This window comes from Microtus oregoni, unplaced genomic scaffold (assembly GCF_018167655.1).
Source record: "Microtus oregoni isolate MIOR12 unplaced genomic scaffold, Mior012 000003F_ref0000135, whole genome shotgun sequence".
Taxonomy (NCBI): Eukaryota; Metazoa; Chordata; class Mammalia; order Rodentia; family Cricetidae; genus Microtus; species Microtus oregoni.
In genome coordinates, this window is record NW_024543062.1 from 5,972,102 (window position 1) to 5,992,479 (window position 20,378).

Below are 20,378 nucleotides of genomic sequence, written 5' to 3' on the forward strand. Positions count from 1 at the left end.
TGACTAATAAACACATACATGTATTTACCTGACAGAAGCCAGAGTCCCCAGCAGCTGCACCTGAGAACCTGTCATCCTAGGCTCCTTTAACCGTGCGTTGGCGACAACTACTGTCACTCAGCGGGCAGGACGCGAAGCCCTTCCCAATCGAAAGCCGTGGGCTGAGGCATGTCCAATCAGACACACAGACGATTGACGGGGGCGGGCTCTGCCTGTTGCCAGGCCTTTGTCCGGGACCCTCCATCTTGGGCTGTGTGTCTGCTGCCCGGGAAGCTCCTGCGCAGCTTTGGTGGCGCGGTGACGCCGTGGGTGCAGGGCAATGGTAGGAGGGCGCCGGCGGCACCGAGAGGCGGACATGGTGAGTGTGCGTGTGGCGCCCGGAGGCGGCGGTGCGCGAGCGGAAAGCGCTGCAGCAGAGCGGGGTCTGCGGCCAGGCGGAGCGGGCGGCGGTGCAGGGTCCCTTGGGCTGTGGGGCTGTCCCTCCCGCTGTGGCGACTGCGGCCGGCTCTGGAGCCCTCTCAGCGAGGGCATCTCTGCGCTGGCTGCCCGTTTGCTCCGGATCACGTGTGGCGAGGACTTGGTGGCTCATCAGGGAAGAGTCTCTCAATGTGACGTTCATTCACGAAAGGAGCTATGTATGTTCCCTAGATCCCCAGCCCCTTCGTCCTCTCCATGTTCCACCTAGTCCCTGGACTTTACAGATGTATGGGAAGCAGGATCCAAATCCAGAACCTAGGCCAGCTCCTCTGAAGTCTGGTTACCTGGTTCTTCAAATTCCACATCCCCGCCCACACTCCCAAACACTGTAACTTCCCCTTCCACCATTTGTGCGTGCCCCTGGCTTCCCACAGGTGCTCCCCAGAAAGGCTGTACCGAATGCCTCCCAATTGCTCCTCATGGTATATCTCAAACACAATATTTCGTTAAAAAAAAAAAAAAAAAGTTTTGTTTTCTTCCAGGTACCAGAGAAATGGATTTTAACAACTTTTTAAGCGCATGTGTGCGTACATGCGTGCCTGTGTGTGTGTGTGTGTGTGTGTGTGTATTTGTGCCTGAGTGTATGTATGCATGTATACCAGTGAGAGCAGTGCCAGAGAGGGGCTATGATCCCCTGAACCAGAGTTGCCGCAGGTTGTGAGCTACCTAATATGGATGCTGGGAACCAAGTTCCAGGTCCTCTGGAAGAACAGCAACTGCTCTTAACTGCGGAGCTGTCTCTCTAGTCCCAAGGATGTTTGCCTACGAACATTTCAGGAGAAGAATCACTTGAGTTCCTGTTACAAAGAAACTGTTCCTTTTGTCCTCCCCGCCCCCAGAACAGGACAGCTTACGAGATGGCTTTGTGTTCTCTCATTGGGAACTGTGAGAGTCCTCATCCCGCCCTCGTGTCTTTTCCAGGTGGTAGGTTTCAGAACTGCCTGACACCAAGTTCTTGTAATTGCCTAGTCTCCAGTCTTTGATCTCTTGTATTAAGTAACAGTGAGTAGACCTGAAATGTGGGGTGAGCTTCAGGGAGGGCATAGGAAGTACCAAGGTCCCATCAGTCTGCCAAGAGGTCCACTGCTTTATTTGCTGTTGGTTGTGTGTATGTGTTTTCGATTAATTAGTAATGCATTTTTTTCATATGGTTATATCAATATGTCTTTCTGTTGCTCTTAAGAATACATCCATCGGTGGATAATATAAATACAGCATTGAGCCCCTTGGGCAGTTATCACAGTATTCGAGGTATAAACCGTATGTTAGCGTCATGTAATGATAGCCAATCTTACTGCTCTTATTTTAGGGTACCCCTGGGTCCTCTCCTCCTCTAGGAGGCTTTCTGAGGTGTGGGGGTGCATCCCTCAGGGAAGCACCTGGATGTCCTGCTCCTGGAAGGAAGGTCCCGGTATACTGTCATCTAAAAGGAGCTTCAGTTGTTTCCGGGTCGGGTCTGTGAGCAGCACACACGGGAATGATGCCATTTCTCTGGCAAATTGATTGCTATTTGAATACATAATCAATATCATAATGTTTGGGTTATATGGTAGTTCCGCTTAGATTTTTGAAATGGAACGCAAACTGTTTTGCATAATTTATATTCTCATTAGCATTGTGCCAGGACTCCTCATTTGCCCTCTCCAGGTCTTTTCAAACACTGTTGTCCGGCATGGCCTTATTCTGTGCTGAAGCTACAGGAGGTCCGCTGTGTGCAGTAACCAGTCCCTGGTGGAGTTCAAGTCACCACCGGAAGAGTGTTCAAACCTCTTCTGGGGTAGCAGTGGCTTGTGGCTTTTAACTCTTCGTTAACGGTGGGAGTTGAGGTCCAATGATGTGCCTGTGTGTCCACCTTAAAAAGTTCATGTTGACTATGATTCATTGCCATTTGCACAGGCCCAGCCTCCTCTGCTTCTAGAGTTCTCAGGCTTAGGATTACTTCCTTGAAGTGGGATACTTTGAGACCAAGACACTTGGTGGGTATTAAACTCCTTCCAGGAGGTGGACCTTGTAGACAGGACGAGCTGGGGTGAGGGTGGGGAACTTAGGAAGGGCTGCACACCCATTCTGGATGCCAGAGCTTTCAGTCTTTGGTTATATTTTTCTCTACTAATAGTGTTTTTTTTTTTTAATATGGTTGGGTTGATACATGTGTTTCTGTTGCTCTTAATACAAACCTCACATCCATATAAATCCATCAATGGATCTTACTTATATTGGGATTCCTTGGAGTTTGTTATTATAGTATGAGAGTTACATACCATATGTTAGTATCGTATAATAATAGCATATTATTGCTCTTACTTCTAGGTTAATATTATACATACGATGGATACACACATGTACATAAATATATTATCTATTTATGCATGCATATATTAAAACTTCAAGAAAAATTCCAGGGTTTTGTGGTTCTTTTCCTTCTATTAAAAATTAAGGCCAGGCAGTGGTGGCGCACGCCTTTAATCCCAGCACTCGGGAGGCAGAGGCAGGCGGATCTCTGTGAGTTCGAGACCAGCCTGGTCTACAAGAGCTAGTTCCAGGACAGGCTCCAAAACCACAGAGAAACCCTGTCTGGAAAACCAAAAAAAAAAAAAAAAAAAAAAGCATGTTGAAATTCTGATGGGATAATATTAATTAACTTAGGAGGAAAAGATTATGTTTACATTTTTTTCAACACAAATAGTATATGTAACTTGGTCACTTCTATGTGCCTCTCTGAATTTTTATTTTCTAATAAGTTCTACCTGTTTCCTTTGCAAATTTTATGTCCAGGTGAAATATCACAGGCATACGATATCTATGCAATACTTAGCCCGTGCTTCACTGCTAACGTTAGCTACTCAGAAAAGACCTTGAGGATGACTGTGACCTTGGCCAAATAATCATTTGTCACTTCCTGAATGTATCTCCTCTTGTCTCCGTTCCCAGGATTTCAGCTTCTTATGTTATTATTTCTGTGTCTTCTGTGTTATCATGACATAAATTTATACCTGTGACAGGTAATATTTTGCCTCTTTCATAGCCATTTTCTCCAAAGAAATAACAACTTACACTTCATCTTGAGTTTGTGTTGAGTTGTTCCATGTGTTCATCAATACTGTTCGTCTGTCTTGTAATTTAGTTTTATATTTTTTTCTCATTTCTAAATGTGTTCTCAATTTTTTTGGTTATTGAACATGTACATACTTACTATATAAAACCGATTTTTCAAATCCCTTGCCTATTTTCCTTCCATATTTAAAGTTATCAGATGTATGTGAGACAGTTGGTTTCTTCCACTGGGCCACTTCATTTTTTACTCTTTGTTTTATTAGATGAATACAATTATTTTAGTGTAGTTTAAATTATGAATTTTTTAAAATATAGCTTTGTGTATATTTGAAGAGATTTCCCACAATACTTTTGTGTTCCCACTCCACCCCCCCCCCATAACACCTTTTGGATGTCTTAGTGTGATTTTAGATTTATAATTTATGAATGACTTCCTACAGGGTATGAGGAAAGGGTATGCAAACATCTGCAGCCATCCTGCTACTCCACTCTTTCAGTAGTTTCCATTGGGAAGGGATTGTTTCCCTATGGTGCAGTCCACTCTGTCACCTGGGAATCTAAAAGGCAAGGGTGTTTATAAGGGCTCTGCCTTCATATCCCCAGTTCTATTTATTCTGTTTATTCATCTAATGGCCAACATCATAATATATAGACATGTGACACATCAAGATGTTGTGCTCTCAGTAGATTCATATACGACGGTGGCACGTAACTAAGGTTTCTATAAGTTTACTTGGTAATGTTTTCAGAATGTCAGAATCCCTGAGAAAACATTTCATAGGATGTCTCACACTAGGATGTGAGGTATGAGTATAAATATATAATACAAATTAACATGCTATTTTTCCTTATTGAAGTTGCCTGGGATTGCTGATATTCTCTGTGATATGTTCCTTTTCAATACCTCTTCATTATTTCCTTTATTTTGGATTTTTATATTCTCCCCCAAACTTTTTTGAAAATTGCATTTGCTTACTTATTTTGTGTGTACGAGTGCATGAGTGAGTCTGAGACAGAGACTGTATGGAGACCAGAAGACAATGTTCAGGAGTCGGGTCTCTCCTGTTATGTGGGTCTGGAGATCGCCAAGGCTGATGACCTCAGTTCAATCTCCAAGACCCACATAACAGGAGGGACTCGTACACACAAAATAAGTAAGCAAGCTATCTTGTCAGTCCTTCTTTTGAAAAAAAAATTATTTTCTTAATTATTGAGATCAGAGATTAGGCAATGAATTCTTAGTCTCTTTATTGTTTTACCTAATATTGTCTTTATGTAATCAATACTATATGCTTCATTTTTAACACCAGGATTTGATACATCTTCTCCAAGTTTATTGGCTTATAATCGACATGATTTGCATATATTTTTATTTGCTGACATGTTTACATTCATAACATCAGTACCACAATCAGCAGAATTAACAGAATTAACATACCCATGGTCTCATTGTGTTTTATAGTATTCTTATACGATCCCTCCTTTGTGTTTCCCCATCATATTTTATGTAATAAACATATTACATTACTTGAACAAAAAAAGTAACAAATATCAAAATTATGTAGCAGTTATGTATCACAAGGGACATGTAATTACTACCTCCTGTATAAAATATGGATACCGTTTATAACAGGTAAAATGTTTGGTATGTATTAATTTAACAGAACACTGACTCATGCCACCCCAAAGTTAACTACAGATAGCATCTTCAACCTATGCTAGAAGTTTGCCTACTTTGCCTCAACCCATTGTGTCGATTTACATGAGGAATTTTCCCCACAGGCTCGTGTATTTGAACACTTGGCCCACAGCTAGTGGTGCTGTTTGGTGATGTTATAGAACCTCTAGGAGGTACAACCTTGCTAGAGGACTTATAGCCTCGCCCCACTTCCTATCCTCCCTCTCTGCTTCCTGTACATGGATAAAAATGTGATCGGCCAGTTTCCTGCTCCTGTCACCCTGCCACGCCTTCCCTACCTTGATGGACTCTTACTCCTCTTGAACCATAAGCCAAAATAAACTGTTCCTTAAGTTGCTTTTGGTCATGGTATTTTATCACAGCAGCAGAAAAGTAACTAATACAGCCACTTACCTGATAGCTACATCACTATATTTAGTAATGCCTTGATTTATGACATTGTCTTGTGACTATAAAGGTTCATATAACCACTTCCACCTAAAACCATGTTGGTAGGCCACAGCCACTAATATTTGACTTGGAATAAAGTGCATTTTATTCCCTCTGAGGTGAGAACTGTATTGTGGACACTCCTGTGCACCAAGCCCACAAAGTGTCTGATTGTCCCTGCTCCCTTTGTTTGGAGTCCAGAGTTTGGGAAGTTGTGGGCATGTGGACATTGACAGGTCTGAAGAGGGCCCCAGGCCCCAAGACATCATTCAGACAAGAGCCTGGGTCCCAGATACACACCACACAGTGGACAGCTGGGAAATTGGGCTCTAGACAAGTGGAGACCCAGGGTGGTAAGTGCTAGTTATGCAAATTCCAATAGCTTGTCCATCTACACTTCTGGACTTCCTGGCCCAAATTCACCATGCTCTGCTTTCAGTTGTCCTGCTATCCTCGCTATGACTGCCATACGGGTCACAGTGAGATAGTTGATACTGCACAGCCCCTGAAGTTTGTAAGGCCATAGCATATGTCTATCACACACTATCACACAGCCCACACATATTCATGCACTTTAACCCAGTAGCCTCTTTTACCTCCACCCTTTTCTTTCAGCGTAGTACCTGATTGGACAGCTCAATTATTCCCATTCCTGTAGAACGCAGGGAAGAAGGTCAGTCTACAGGAGATTCACCGTCCTTTTGTAGACTCCTGTGAGCCACATTTCCATGTAAACAGAGCCTGACACTTACACCAAAGTTGACCCCCCGGTGTCTTCCCACAGCTCCTTCTGAGCATGAGAATTCAAGCATATGCAGAGAACTCCACACTTGGTACTATTGTGTAATTGTTATGACTTTTTGTGTTAACATTATCTTACAAGAGCTACCATAATACCATGTGGGTTGTTATTGACTAAAATGCTATTAACGCATGACAATACTCTCAATTGGCAGGGTAAAGTATCATAAAAATATGTTCCAAGCATGTCATTGTAACCCTGATTGCATCCACCAGTTTATACTTAATAGCTAAAAACCTAACACCTTTCTTCTTTCGGTTTGTATCTCATGCAAACTAGACTAGTGGAGAATTTTAACATGGAGTCCTGAGGAATAGATTATGCAAAATAAATGTCACAACCTTGTCCACATTAGTTAAATTCTAGCTAAAGAAGTTATTTCCAACTATAGATTCTGTTACACTATAACAGATCTGTTTGTGATTATAATGGTTAATCTTGCTTGCTAATGATGGGATGTAGAAGACAAACTTCTGAGTATGTCCATGAGAGTCTTTAAGAGCAAGGTTTAACTGAGCTTAGAAGATCCACCCTAAAGGTGAGTGGCATTAGTTTAGAGGCTGGGAACCCACACTGAATAAATAAGGGGAAAGTGAACGCACCAGCATCCATTTTGCTGGGCTTCCTGACTGTGGCTATAATATAACCAGCTGCCTCATACTCATACTACCGTGCTTTCCCTGCATTATGCTCTGTACAGTCCAATGCAAGGCAGAATAAGCTTCCTTAAGCTGATTTGCCAGATCATAGTATCATAGTAATGAAACAAAGTAACCGATACAGAAAATTGGCAACATGAGTGGGACCACTGTTTCCAGAAATGAGTAAAAGTATGTGGTTATTACATCCGCTGAACTGGTTGTGATAGAGATGTTGAAGAAGACCTACAGACTAGGAAAGTCCTGGAATCCCATAAACAGAGCTTAGGGAAGCATTTGGGTGCCCGGAGAAATGTGGACTTAGGAGACCTGGCTAATAAGGTTTCAAGGGGGAACAAGGATTCTGTCAGGAACTGGGCTGGAGGTCTTTCATGTTTCATTCTCACTAAGGATCTAACTTTATTCTGTCCATGTGATGAGAACTTGCATGAATCTTGATTCAAAGTAATAGGTCAGGCTAGTAAGACGGCTCCGCAGGTAAAGATGCTTATTGCAAAGTCCGATGACATGAATTTGATCTCTCGGACCCACACGGTGGAAAAAGGGACCAACTCCCACCACTTGTCTTCTTATATCCACATGTATACATGGTACATTTGCACCCTTTCTCCTTGCATATAGCTGCATAAATAAATGGAATTTAAAATTTTAAATAGTGGATTAATTTGTTTTGTGAGTTAAGTTTTAACACGGTATAATATTCAGGCTGTGCCAGGGTTACGGCTCACTGCTGTTATCCAGATATATAGAGAGAAAGGTTGACAAGTGAAACAGAGAGAGATGTGAAAAATGTCCAGGAGGTGCTAACTTAAACAGACATGTAGATCAGTGGAACAGAGTAGAAGACCCAGAATAAACCCACATGGCTATAGGCACCTAATCTTTTTTTTTTTTAATTTATTTATTTATTAAGGATTTCTGCCTCGTCCCCATAGGCACCTAATCTTTGATAAAGAGTGTATATGTGTATATTTATATGTATATATAATATACTATATAACATAACATTTACATATATTGTTCATATTTTATATTTTTTATATTTTCTCATATATATGAGAAAATACAGCCCCCTTTAACAGATTGTGCAAAGAAAACTACCCACATGTATATAGGAGAATGAAACTAGATCTATAATGTCATCCTGTCCCCTGTCATTAACAATGAATCAAATACCTTAATATAAGACTTGAAATGAGAAAACACTTGAAGATATAGGCACAGGCATTCTGAAAATGACTCTGGTTGCTCGAAAAATTAAGAATTTAGGAACTGGCAAAAGGATTGAATGAGATTAAAAACTGTACAACAAAAGAAAAAACAGGAGTGGAAGTTAGATACAGCCTACTAATTAAATAAACCATTTTAGCTGTACATCTGACGGAATTAATGTCTAGAACACATAAAGAACACAGAACCAATGAGATGCCCAGCGGGTAAAGGCACAGAAAACAGATGACCTGAGTTTAACCCCCATATCCACATGACGGTGAAGAAAAAATCAACTCCACAAAGTTGTTCTTTGATCTTCACATATGGACCATGGCACATATGTGCATACACACACACACACACACACACACACACACACACACACACACACACAGTTCAAAGTCTCCCCTCGTCTGCTACATGGTAAGTACGAAGTCAACATGTCTACATGAGACTCAGAAAAACAGCAACTACAACAAAAAGAACATCCAGATACACAAATACTAAACACTTAGTAAATGGGCAAATGAAATAGATAATTCTCAGTGACACAGGTCTTTAATCCAAGAACCTGGGAGGCAGGAATAAAAGCTGTGTGAATTTGAGACCAGCCTGGCCTACATAGTTCCAGAACAGCCAGAGTTATGTAGAGAGTCCCTGTCTTAAACACACACACATATACACATACGTAAACACACACACAATCCAGACAGTTCTCAAAAGAAGAACTACACATGATCAGTAAATATATAAAGAATATTGGAACAAAAAAAAAAAGAATATTGGAGATCCTTAGGCCATTGGGGAAGTGCTGTGAGATTCCGTCTCACCCCAGTTAGAGTACAGTTAAGAAAACAGGTAAATGCTGGAGATCTTTTTTTTTAATTTATTTTTTATTTTTTTTATTGAGAAAAGGAGAAAAAAAACAAGTTTCCACCTCCTCCCAGCCTCCCATTTCCCTCCCCCTCCTCCCACCCTTCTCCCCCTCCTCCCACCCTTCTCCCCCTCCCCCCACTCCTTTCCCCCTCCCTCTCCAGTCCAAAGAGCAGTCAGGGTTCCCTGCCTGTGGAAAGTCCTAGGTCCTCCCCCCTCCGTCCATATCTAGGAAGGTGAACATCCAAACTGGCTAGGCTCCCACAAAGCCAGAACATGAAGTAGGATCAAAACCCCGTGCCATTGTCCTTTGCGTCTCATCAGCCCTCATTGTTCGCCATGTTCAGAGAGTCCAGTTTTATCCCATGCTTTTTCAGTCACAGTCCAGCTGGCCTTGGTGAGCTCCCAATAGATCAGCTCCACTGTCTCAGTGGGTGGGTGCACCCCTCGTGGTCCCGACTTCTTTGCTCATGTTCTCCCTCCTTCTGCTCCTCATTGGGACCTTGGAGATCTTATACACTACTTATAGGAATACGAATTAGGCCAGCCATAGAAATCAGTATGAAGATTCTTCAAAATACTTCAAGTAGTCCTGTGACCCAGCTATACCACCACTGGATATATGTCCAAAGATACTTATGTGTCTGTTTATGGCAGTGTTATTCAAACTGGACAACTTACAGAATTAGCCTAGATCTCAAACAGGTGACTGGATGAAAAGGAATGTGCAGTCATTCAAATACAAAGAACAAAGTTGTCTTTTTTTTTTCAGAGAAATGGGTGTAACTGCATAGCATCAGAGTATAAGTTAGACTCAGACAAACACTACCTTCTCTCACTATAAATCCTAAATTACATGTATATGTTTGAAATTATATATATATATAATATATATATATATAGAGAGAGAGAGAGAGAGAGTATAAAGTAGCAGCAAGACTATAGAAACAACAGAATAGTGGAGGAGGGAGAAATGGGATGGAAGTATGCATATGATCAAATTACATTATGTGCTTACATTAAAATGTCTTTGTGAAAGATATCACCATGCACAATAAATGTACATCAACATTTTTAATTAAAATAATTTTAGCCAGGTGGTGGTGGCACACACCTTAATCCCAGCACTCGGGAGGCAGAGGCAGGTGGATCTTTGTAGTTTGAGGCCAGCCTGGTCTACAGAGTGAATTCTAGGAGAGCCAAGGCTACACAGAGAAACCCTGTCTTGGAAAAAAATGAATAAATAAATAAGGTAATTTTGATTTTTTATTTATTTACTTTGTGATTGTCTTAGTCACTATTTATTTCTGTGAAGAGACACTATGACCAAAGCAACTCATAAACCAAAGCATTTAATTGGGGCTGGCTTACAGTTTCAGAGGTTTAGTCCATTATCACCATGTTAGGAAGCATGGTAGCATGCAGGCATACATGACGCTGGAGAATAGCTGTGGGACCATACCCACAGGCAGCAGGAAAAGTGAGCCACTGGGCCTAGCTTGGGATTTTGAAACCTCAGTGCCCACACCCAGTGACACCACAGGGCACACCAACCCCAACAAGGGCACAGGTATACTTAATCCTTCTCAAGTAATGCCACTCCCTGATGATGAAGAATTCAAATATTAGTCTATCAGGGCCGTTCCTGTTCAGCCACAGTGGACGTGCATAAGCAAGCACCCACAAACATCCAAACAGTACACAGGTGGAAGTCAGGTAACTCTCTGGAGTCAATTCTCACCTTTCATCATCTGGGCTTGAACTACAGTAGTGAGGCTTGGTGGCAGGTGCCTTTCTTCACTGAGGCACCTCCATGGCCCACTGTCATCACTCCAGAGGTGGTGGGACCTGCAAGAAAGGAGCTGATGAATGAGGCAGATGGAAGTCCTATGCAATAGCTGACTTTATTTAGAACATCAATTTATACTTTGAGAGTTAGGAGAGGTCATCTGAGTTCAGGCCATAAACATTCTGATTAACAACAGCAAGCAACAATGGGTACTCTGAAGCAAACCCTCTCCTATCTGCTCTACCCATGGGGACACAGAAACACAGTCCCAGAACAATCCTATGTTTTGGAGAAACTTAAGTCACAAGAGTCTTGTTCCGTTTTCTTGGAGTGTTCTCACAAGCATTCAGAATTCCCTTCACATGGGTCCGATGGTCCAATGGACCATTGCTCCAACAGCCTGCCTCTAAAATAGCAATGCGCATTAATTCATTGCTGTGCATATGATGTGACCAGCTTCTTTAAGCTCCTGTGGCCATGGTGTCCCTGCCATGATGGACCGTAACCAGAAAGTGAAGCTGAGCAAAATCTTTCTTCCTACATCACCAAGGATGTTTTCTCATTTGCAAGGCAAAGTTGAGTTTGGTGGTGAATAGGAGAGTAAGGCTACCAAATGCCTTTTCCCAGGTAGATAAAGCTTTCGCTAGTACAGCCCAATTACAGGTTTGCAAGGGGCCCTGTGAGATGCCTGGGTCACACTTTTAGCTTTATCTTCCTAATGTATGAAATTTATTTTGGTGTCAACTGATACCAATTTAGTTAGATTTCATAGGTAAGTAGAGTAAGCAGCCTGTGGTTTCAGAGTTGGAACAACCCCTGGACAGAAATCCGTGTGATTTCCCTGGTGAAAATGGATTATCCGTGGGTTTCATTTTCTAGGTGCCAAGACCACCGAGGCAAAGATACAGCTCTTAACCTCAAGGGGAAGATGAAAAAGTTTATTTTAGAGTGATAAATGCAGGACCATGTCCTGTGAGCAAATATTTAGGCTACCCCAAGCTCCACATCCCCGTGTAGTAACAGTTTTGTGTATCTTTTTCTATATGAACAGACACTTTAAAATACATGATAGAAACACCCTGTATGAAGGTCCTCAAAAGCAGAGGACTCTCTGCCTTGGCCCTCAGATGCTGTCAAATGGCATTCTTTGCTTTTGTGTTAGTAGAGCATAAGAGGCAAGAGGGTAGAGGGAGGAGACTCTAACTCTCCCTGGTACACATGGGCCTCTCAGAAGTGGATTATTCATGGTATCAGGGTCTGTATTGAAGTCCCTTCCTTCTGGACTACTTGGGCTCCACTGTAAACCAAGTGTCCTTAGTAAGAGACCATGAAGGCCTGTATGTATGACATCTCCGGCCATTTGACTTCTCTATGTTCTGCAGTGTAACTAAGGCTGCCATGAAACAGCCACTGCTCTAGTGTGTCTAGTTTACATTGTAACCAGACTATATTGTAGGAAAATAAATAAGGATACATTCTCTTTCACTTATCCAGGTCAAGTTGTTTTGCTAGTTAAGTGTGTAGGCAATTGGAGATTTCAATGGGATTGAGGGAGTATTCTAAAAGAGCGAGATCTCAGGACAAGAAGGGTAAGGGTCATGAAAAGTCTAAAACTCCTATTAGAGGCATCCCTATCCATGACTCAGCCGTAAGATGCCAGACCTCTCCGGACTTTGTGTGGACATAGGTACCTTTTCCTTAGACTGACCTCTTCTAGTTATATCCAGTCTTCAAATATGGCAGTCTGTCCTTAGAATTCCAGATGCCCTGCAGCTGATTGTGGGCCACCATGTGGGTGCTGGGGACCAAACCCAAGTCGACTGAAGGAGCAGACAGTGCCCTTGACTGTTGATCCATCTCTCTAGTTCCACTGCGTAGATTTCAGTTCCAGCAGAGCACTAGGGTTTCCTCCTTGCCGCACCAGTGTCCTCTCAAAGGTTTTTTGTCTGTTAGTGTTTTGATCATAACATTGACCACTGTGCTCAGGACCAGTGTGTTTAGGGATGTGTCCCCTCCATGATGGAAGTTTGTTAGAGTCCAAGCTGTGAAGTGGGCACTGGAAAAGTGGGCTTAAATGTTCTTCTGGGACTAAATAGAGATCTGTATGTTCCCACCGATTCTTGTATTCATGCTAGAGATTTCTGTGCCCACTTTGGACATTTGTTTTTCTGAGAGCCAATGTAATTTGCACATGTCCAGATGCCCTTGCTCCCAGAGCTTGGAGATTTGGCATCTATTCCCTCAAATAAAATGTTTTAAAGTTGACAAACTCAGTGCATGGAAAATTCTACCTTGGATGAACTGGAGGACCGGGAGATGTTAGTGAGGTGGGCAGTGGGGGAAGGCTCAAGATATGCAGAGTTTCCAGGCAAACTGCTGGGTGTCTACTGCCCTTTGCTGGATTAACTCTCTGTGGCAGGCCATACAAAAGCTTAGCTGTCAGCTCAGCAATGAACAGGTTGTGCTGATACATCCCTTCCAGGGATAAACCGGGCCTCCTCTGCCCTGATCCCAGGAGCTGGAGCCAAGAGGAGTACTTATAAGCCCATGCAAACCCATGAGTTCATTCCATGATCTAAGTAGACTCGTGCTTGCCCAGATCTGTGCCTTCCCAGTGTGAGATGACTTAGGATCCATCCATAGAAGACTGCAGAGATAGGGTGCCATACGCATTTTCCAAATCTTCCACTGGAGTTACTTGTTAGGATCATTTCTCGGTGACATGGTATGTCGGCCAAGGCAGAATTCACATCCAGGTATGCCTCTGCTTCCCCTACCCATTTGAGAGGGAGTGTTTTCATGGATTCTTACTATTCTTAGTAGACAGAAGTCTATCAACCCATTTTTGCTGTGGAGAGGGGCTTGAAACATATGGAACTGTTCATTCAGATTGTTTATGAATGGAGTAAAGATGCATGGCATTATATCTGCCGGGCACACACTGTACCTTAGTTCTGTGCCACAGTCCCAATGTCTGCTTTTTTCACTGGGTTGTTCCTTTTCAGGTTTAATTTAATTTTTATTAAGTTAAATTTTACATTTATATAGACTGTTTCTCTCTCTCTCTCTCTCTCTCTCTCTCTCTGTGTGTGTGTGTGTGTGTGTGTGTGTGTGAGAGAGAGAGAGAGAGAGAGAGAGAGAGAGAGAGAGAGAGGTGGGGGGGTGGAACATGTACCTAAATGTTCAAGCATGCATACACACTGGAAGCCAGAGATAGACATTAGCTGTCTTTCTCTACCATTCTCCATTTTGTTTTCCTCAGAGACCATGCTCACTCAACTAAAAGCCCACTATTTCACTTAGGATAGAGCTCTCGGGATCCACCAGTCTCTACCAGCTCCCCTCCCCCAGTGCTGGGACTGCAGATATACAGCCATGCCCAAGGTTTTTTTTTTCTAGTTTATGATCTTTTTTTTTAATGGTAGATGGTGTTTATTATGCTATTTCATCATAAAGAACATGAATATATTTCAGAAATATACCAAGCTTCACAATTTTACAGATTACAAAATTTGGAGCCGGGCAGATGGCTCAGTGTGTGAAAGGTCATCAAGCCTGAAATCTGAGTGCCATCTTGAGAGTCCATATAGTGGAAGGAGAGAACGACATTTTCATCTGGTTGTCCTCTTCCCTACAAGTACACACAGTATGCCCAGCTTTTTATGTCGGCTCTAGTGATCCAAACTCAAGTCTGCACATTTGCGTAGAAGATGTTTTTTACCCACTGTTCCATCTCCCCAACCCTGTTACTCTTTTTAAAAATATCTTTATTTAATTCATATGAGTGCCTTAGGGTTTCTATTGCTGTGACAAAACACCATGACCAAAGAAATTTGGGGAAGAAAGGGTTTATTTGGCTTAAACTTCCACATCATAGTCCGTCATTGAGGGAAGTCAGAACAGGAGCTCCAGCAGGACTGGAACTTCAAGGCAGGAGCTGATGCAGAGGCCATGAAGGAATCCGCTTACTGGCTTTCTCCTCATGGCTTGCTCAGCCTGCTTTCTTACAGATCCAGAAACACCAGCCCAGGGATGGCACCACCTACCCAAAATGGACTGGGCCTCCCTCATCAATTGCTGATTAAGAAAGTGCCTTATAAGCCTGCCTACAACCCAGTTTTCTTCTTTATTTAATTCATATGTGATGGAGGAAGGTCATTGGTTAAATAAAAAGAAACTGCTTGGCCCTCATTGGTTAGAAGATAGGTGGGAGGAGTAAACAGAATAGAACGCTGGGAGGAAGAGGAAGTGAGCTCAGATTCCACAGCTCTCCTCTCGGGAGCAGACGCCTCAGAGAGATGCCATGCTCCCAGCTCCTGGGCAGACACACGAGATGAAGCTCCGACCCAGGATGGACATAGGCTAGAATCTTCCCGGTAAGCGCACTTAGGGGCGCTACACAGATGATTAGAAATGGGCTAAATTAATATGTGAGAATTAGCCTAGAAGAGGCTAGATAGAAATGGGCCAAGCAGTGATTAAATTAATACAGTTTGTGTGTTGTTATTTCGGGCATAAGCTAGCAGGCGGCTGGGTTGTTGGGGACGCAGCCCCGCCGCCCTTATTACTACACATATGAGTGCCTTAGGGTTTCTTGCTTTTGGAGGGGAATTTGAGATTTGGGTTTCTCTGTGTAGTGCTGGCTGACCTAGAACTGTCCTTACCCTGTAGACCAGGCTAGCCTCTAACTCAGCTCTCAGACATAAAAGTATCCAGCACAATGAGTGTTTTACCTACATGTATTTATGTGCATCGTGTGCATGCCTGGTGCCCACAGAAGTCTGAAGAGGGTGTCAGGTCCCCCCAGAACTGGAGTTATTGATGGTTATGAGCTGCCATGTAGGTGCTGTGAATTGAACCTGGGTCCTCTGGTAGACGACCCAGTGCTCTCCACAGCTATTCCATCCCTCCAGCACCTCCATTATTTTAATTCTATTGAAAAGGTAACAAAAACTTTTCATCCATATATATTCATCTATGAATTTTGTTTGTATTGTGATTCCTCTGTAATTTTTTTAATCCATGAATTAACCAGAGATAGGATATTTGTATTCAAATTTTTCTTTGTCACATAAAACAATATAAATCCAGCTGTACCTTCTATGAAATACTAGCAAGACAATACTATGCGGTGTATGTGCGTATGTGTGAGAGAGACGCAGAGAGAGATACAAATACATGCATGAACTCTGATTTTGTGTTCTCAAGGCTAAGGACTTGGGTTGACGAGAAGTGTGTCATTGCAGCCGTTGGTGTCATTTGAGGACGTGGCTGTGGACTTCACCTGGCAGGAGTGGCAGGAGCTGGATGCTGCTCAGAGGACCCTCTATAGGGATGTGATGCTGGAGAACTACAAGAGCCTGGTGTGGCTGGGTGAGTCTGACTCTGTTGACAAGTTTGGTAATATCTGTTCATACTAATGGGTATTATACATTTTCAACTGACATGTAGTACTTGGACTATACAGCCATTAAAATTTTTTCCTCCATTTCACTGTCCCCCAGGATGCACTAACCATCACCTCCCCTACACCTTTCCCATATACTGTAACCACTCATTACTTCTTTGAGTTCAACTTAAGTGTTCAACTACAAGAACTTGCATCATTGTCCATTTGGTTTTTGTTTCTTTCCTTATTTCTTTCTTAGTTTTTATTTTTATTTATTTTTTTGCTGCCCAAGTTTGACTTTTATTTTTTTTCTTTATTTTTTTGTTTATATTTTTTTTAGTTGTTGAAAAAACTTAGTTTTTATTTTTGTCTTTTTTTTTTGACCCAATATATTTCACTTATGTAATGTGCCTTTTCTGGAGAGACATAGAAGGAACTCTGCCCACCCCAAATAATAAGGAACTGACAGAAGTGTCTATCAATTCTCCTTTGCTGGAACTCCAAAGCTAGCTTATTAAGAGCATGTGCAATTAGGCAGGAGGGAGCCATTACTGGAATTTCATGTGAAGTATAAATGACCATCTTAAGAGGGAATGTTAATTTCCCATTACTCTTATAGACCAGTGGTTCTCAACCTTTCTAACGCTGTGACTCTTTAATACAATACGGTTCCTCACATTGTGTTGACCCCCCAACCATAAAACTATTTTTATTTCTACTTCATAATTGTAATTTTCCTACTGTTATGAATCATAACGTAAATATCTGAGGCAACCTCTATGAAAGGGTCATTCGACCACAAAGGGTCACAAGGCACAGATTGAGAACCTCTGTCGTAGACCTAGATGTTTGCTGTACTCAATTCTGTTGTCATGACTGTGCCAGTGTCTCCTGTAGGCTGCAGCTGCTCTACTTCAAGATAGTGGTGACTGATCACAAGGAACTAGCTCTACTGTTGGGACTAATTGAGTCCTGGCCTTCAGCTGCTCTTCCCTGTCTAGAGCCTTCTAATTGAGGTGACTAAAAGCTGTGCTTTGCCTAGAGGATCAGAGGATGGGATTTTCACCTGTTGGCCATTGACTGCAGTGTATTTAAGCCTCCATGGTGCTATTAAAGAGGGGCTTTTGGTACCAGTGTTGGAAGGTCTGTGTGTCAGTCTGTATCTGCGTGTGTATTCTCAACCTCCAGCCCCTAGCCCGAAGTTCGCGAACTGGGTTCTAGTGCATAGAGCGCAGACAGGGGCCTTGGTGTGCATGGCACACTACTAAAGCTGTAACACACTCCCTGCCATGTCACTAGGACAGAATTTTCATTTATTTTGATAAAAAAATGTTCCATTTATATATATATATATATATATATATATATATATATATATATATACTAGTTTTTACTCTTTCTCTGTTGATGGACACCTTTTTTTCTTTGTGGACAGCACTGTAGTAAGCACAAGATCAAAGATTTTAAACCAGGTGTGAACCACCATTCATTACACGCCTGAAAGCCTAGCACTTGGGAGGTGGAGGCAGAAGGATCAGAAGTTCAAAATTATTTTTATCTATATGGTGTATTCAAGGCCAAACTAGGCTACAGGAGACTATTCCAGAAATGGATCAGTGGTTAAGAGCACTTGCTGCTCTTGCGGAGGACCTGAGTTCGGTTCCCAGCATGTACATCTGGTGGCTCACATCCAGCTGTAGCTCCAACTTTGGAGAATCCAACACCCCTTTCTGTCCTCCTTAGGTACTTATACTCACATGTACAGATCCTCACACAGACACACACAAGTCCATACAATTTTTTAAATAAAAATAAATCATTTTATAAAGTAAAATATGAAATCAATAACAAAAATGCATGTTTTTAGTACTTCAGTATCATATCCATTGGACATATGTGCAAACGGTCCATGTAGCAATCTGGTTCTAAGCTCTGAGGACCTTTGCACTGGTTTTATGGTGACTGTACCAATTTATCTGCCCATCATCAGTCTGTGGGACCTGCCAGCACTTGTGAATCTTTTCCTTGGGTAGCATTCTAGCTTCAGTGTGCAGATAACCCTTGTGGTTGTCCTAGGCATTCTCCGATGGTGTTGAACATTCCTCAGGCTGTTTGGGTGTCCTGAGAGAGAAGCATCGGTTCACATCGTTGTCCTGTAGGCATCTGAAGTATTCATATATTCTAAAAGTTAGTGTGTTGATAGGTTGTTGGCCTATATTTTCTTTTCTGTGTGAGTCTTTTTTTTATTTTTTTAAAAAACCAAACTATCTCTTTTTACTTTAAATACCAATCCAAGTTCCCCACTCCCTCTCCTCCTCCCATGCCCTCCATTTACACCCTCCACTCCCCATCCACTCCTCAGAGAGGGTAAGGCACATTGCACTGGGGAAGCTCCAAGGCCCTCCCTACTATATCTAGGCTGAGCAAGGTTTCCATCCAAAGAGAATAGATTCCCAAAAAGCCAGTACAAGCAGTACTTTCTTATTCTGTATGTTGACTTGACTTTGGTAGCTTGCCTTTTTAAAAAAAATGAATTTTTATATCATATTGTTTTTATATTATTATTATATTATATATTTTATTATATTATTCTATTTTTAATAGCTAATGATTTTTGCTTGTATTGGCTTATTTTTGGCATTATGTCAAAAAGGACATTTTGCCTACACTATTGTACTGAAGAGTTTCACATGGATAGCATAAGTTCATAGCTTCAGGCCTTACATCCCTTCTTTGATCATTTTCAGTTGATTTCTGTATGTGGTGAGATAGGGGAATGGAATGCCTTTTCTCAGTGTGACTTATTAATGAGTATTCCTGAGTGGAAGTACATGAAAGCTGTTTTGAAAAATCAGTTGGCTGAACATATTAGATTTCTGTCACCCAGAAAACAAAAATGCTTGACACAAGCATCTTGAAAGAAACAGAATTCTTTTGGCTTACATTTTTCAGATGTTTCACTCAGTGATTATTTGGGTGTATGTCTTCTTAAACATTTTTCTCTATTTTGGCATTTCAATGTATATCCTGGTTAGTAAATTATAAAATTATTTTAATTTTTAAAAATAATTTATAATGTCTGGAGAGATGACTCTATGGTTAAGAGCATCTTTTGTTCTTCCAAGGTCAATTCTCAGCACCCACATCAGGTGGTTCACAACTGCCTGTAATTCCCCATGAGATCAGGCATCCAACTCCTTCCTCTGGCTTCCAGCATCACCCACACACACAGCATACAGAGACATAAAAAACAATAAATACTAAAAATATTTTATAGCTATTATGAATTGAATTGCATTCTGAATTTATTTCTCAGAAATTCCTTTACCAATAAGCATGCAATTTCAGATTTGAGTGTTTTTACTTAGTGTTTTGTTCCTAAAGGGAAGTGATTCAACTATTCCAGCAGTTGTTATTTTTACTTCTGTTTGTTTGTTTGTTTTCTATATAAAAATCATTTAACCTACAAAAAGGACATTTTTGATATTGTCCTTTGTTTTAACTCCTTTCATTTCTTTCCCTTACTCTACTTTTATGTCTATAATTGCTTTACTTACATTGAAGAAGACGGTTAAAAGAGTACAACCTTGTCTTGTTTGAGAGCTTAGAGGAAATAATTTCTGTTTTTTTCATTCATTAACCTGCAGACTGTGGGTCTGTTCTATATAAATCCTATCGTATAGAGGTATCAATCTTCTGCCTCTATTTGACTCAAATTATTGAGTTTCGTGAAGATAGTAGGTTGAATTTTCTCACTTCATTTTTATGCAGGAATGTTGGTGTTCATATGACTTTATATTCTTCATTCTATTGGTATGGTTGTTTACACTTACAACTTTCTATAACATGAAAGTTGTATCCCTGGAACAAGTTACAGAGAATCACAGGTTAGGGGTTGGAAAAATGGATAAATGGTTAAAAAGCACTTGTTGCTCTTGCAGAGGACCCAGGGTCAGTTTCCAGCACATACAGAGTGGCTCATAACCATCCATACC

At 41.6% G+C, this 20,378-nt stretch overlaps 1 protein-coding gene across 2 annotated transcripts in view; it reads left to right on the plus strand.

Moving 5' to 3' along the window:
* Positions 1–239: 239 nt before the first annotated feature.
* LOC121444866 (zinc finger protein 883-like) overlaps positions 240–20,378 on the plus strand; it is a 30,616-nt gene continuing 10,477 nt past the window's right edge. The window contains exons 1-2 of one of the 2 annotated variants that reach the window (XM_041646794.1): positions 240–358; positions 16,241–16,367. In XM_041646794.1, the coding sequence (XP_041502728.1) occupies positions 320–358; positions 16,241–16,367 (166 nt within the window). In that variant the 5' untranslated portion in view covers positions 240–319. Of the gene's footprint in view, positions 359–16,202; positions 16,368–20,378 lie in introns of both variants that reach the window. The other variant, XM_041646801.1, reaches the window with a different exon arrangement.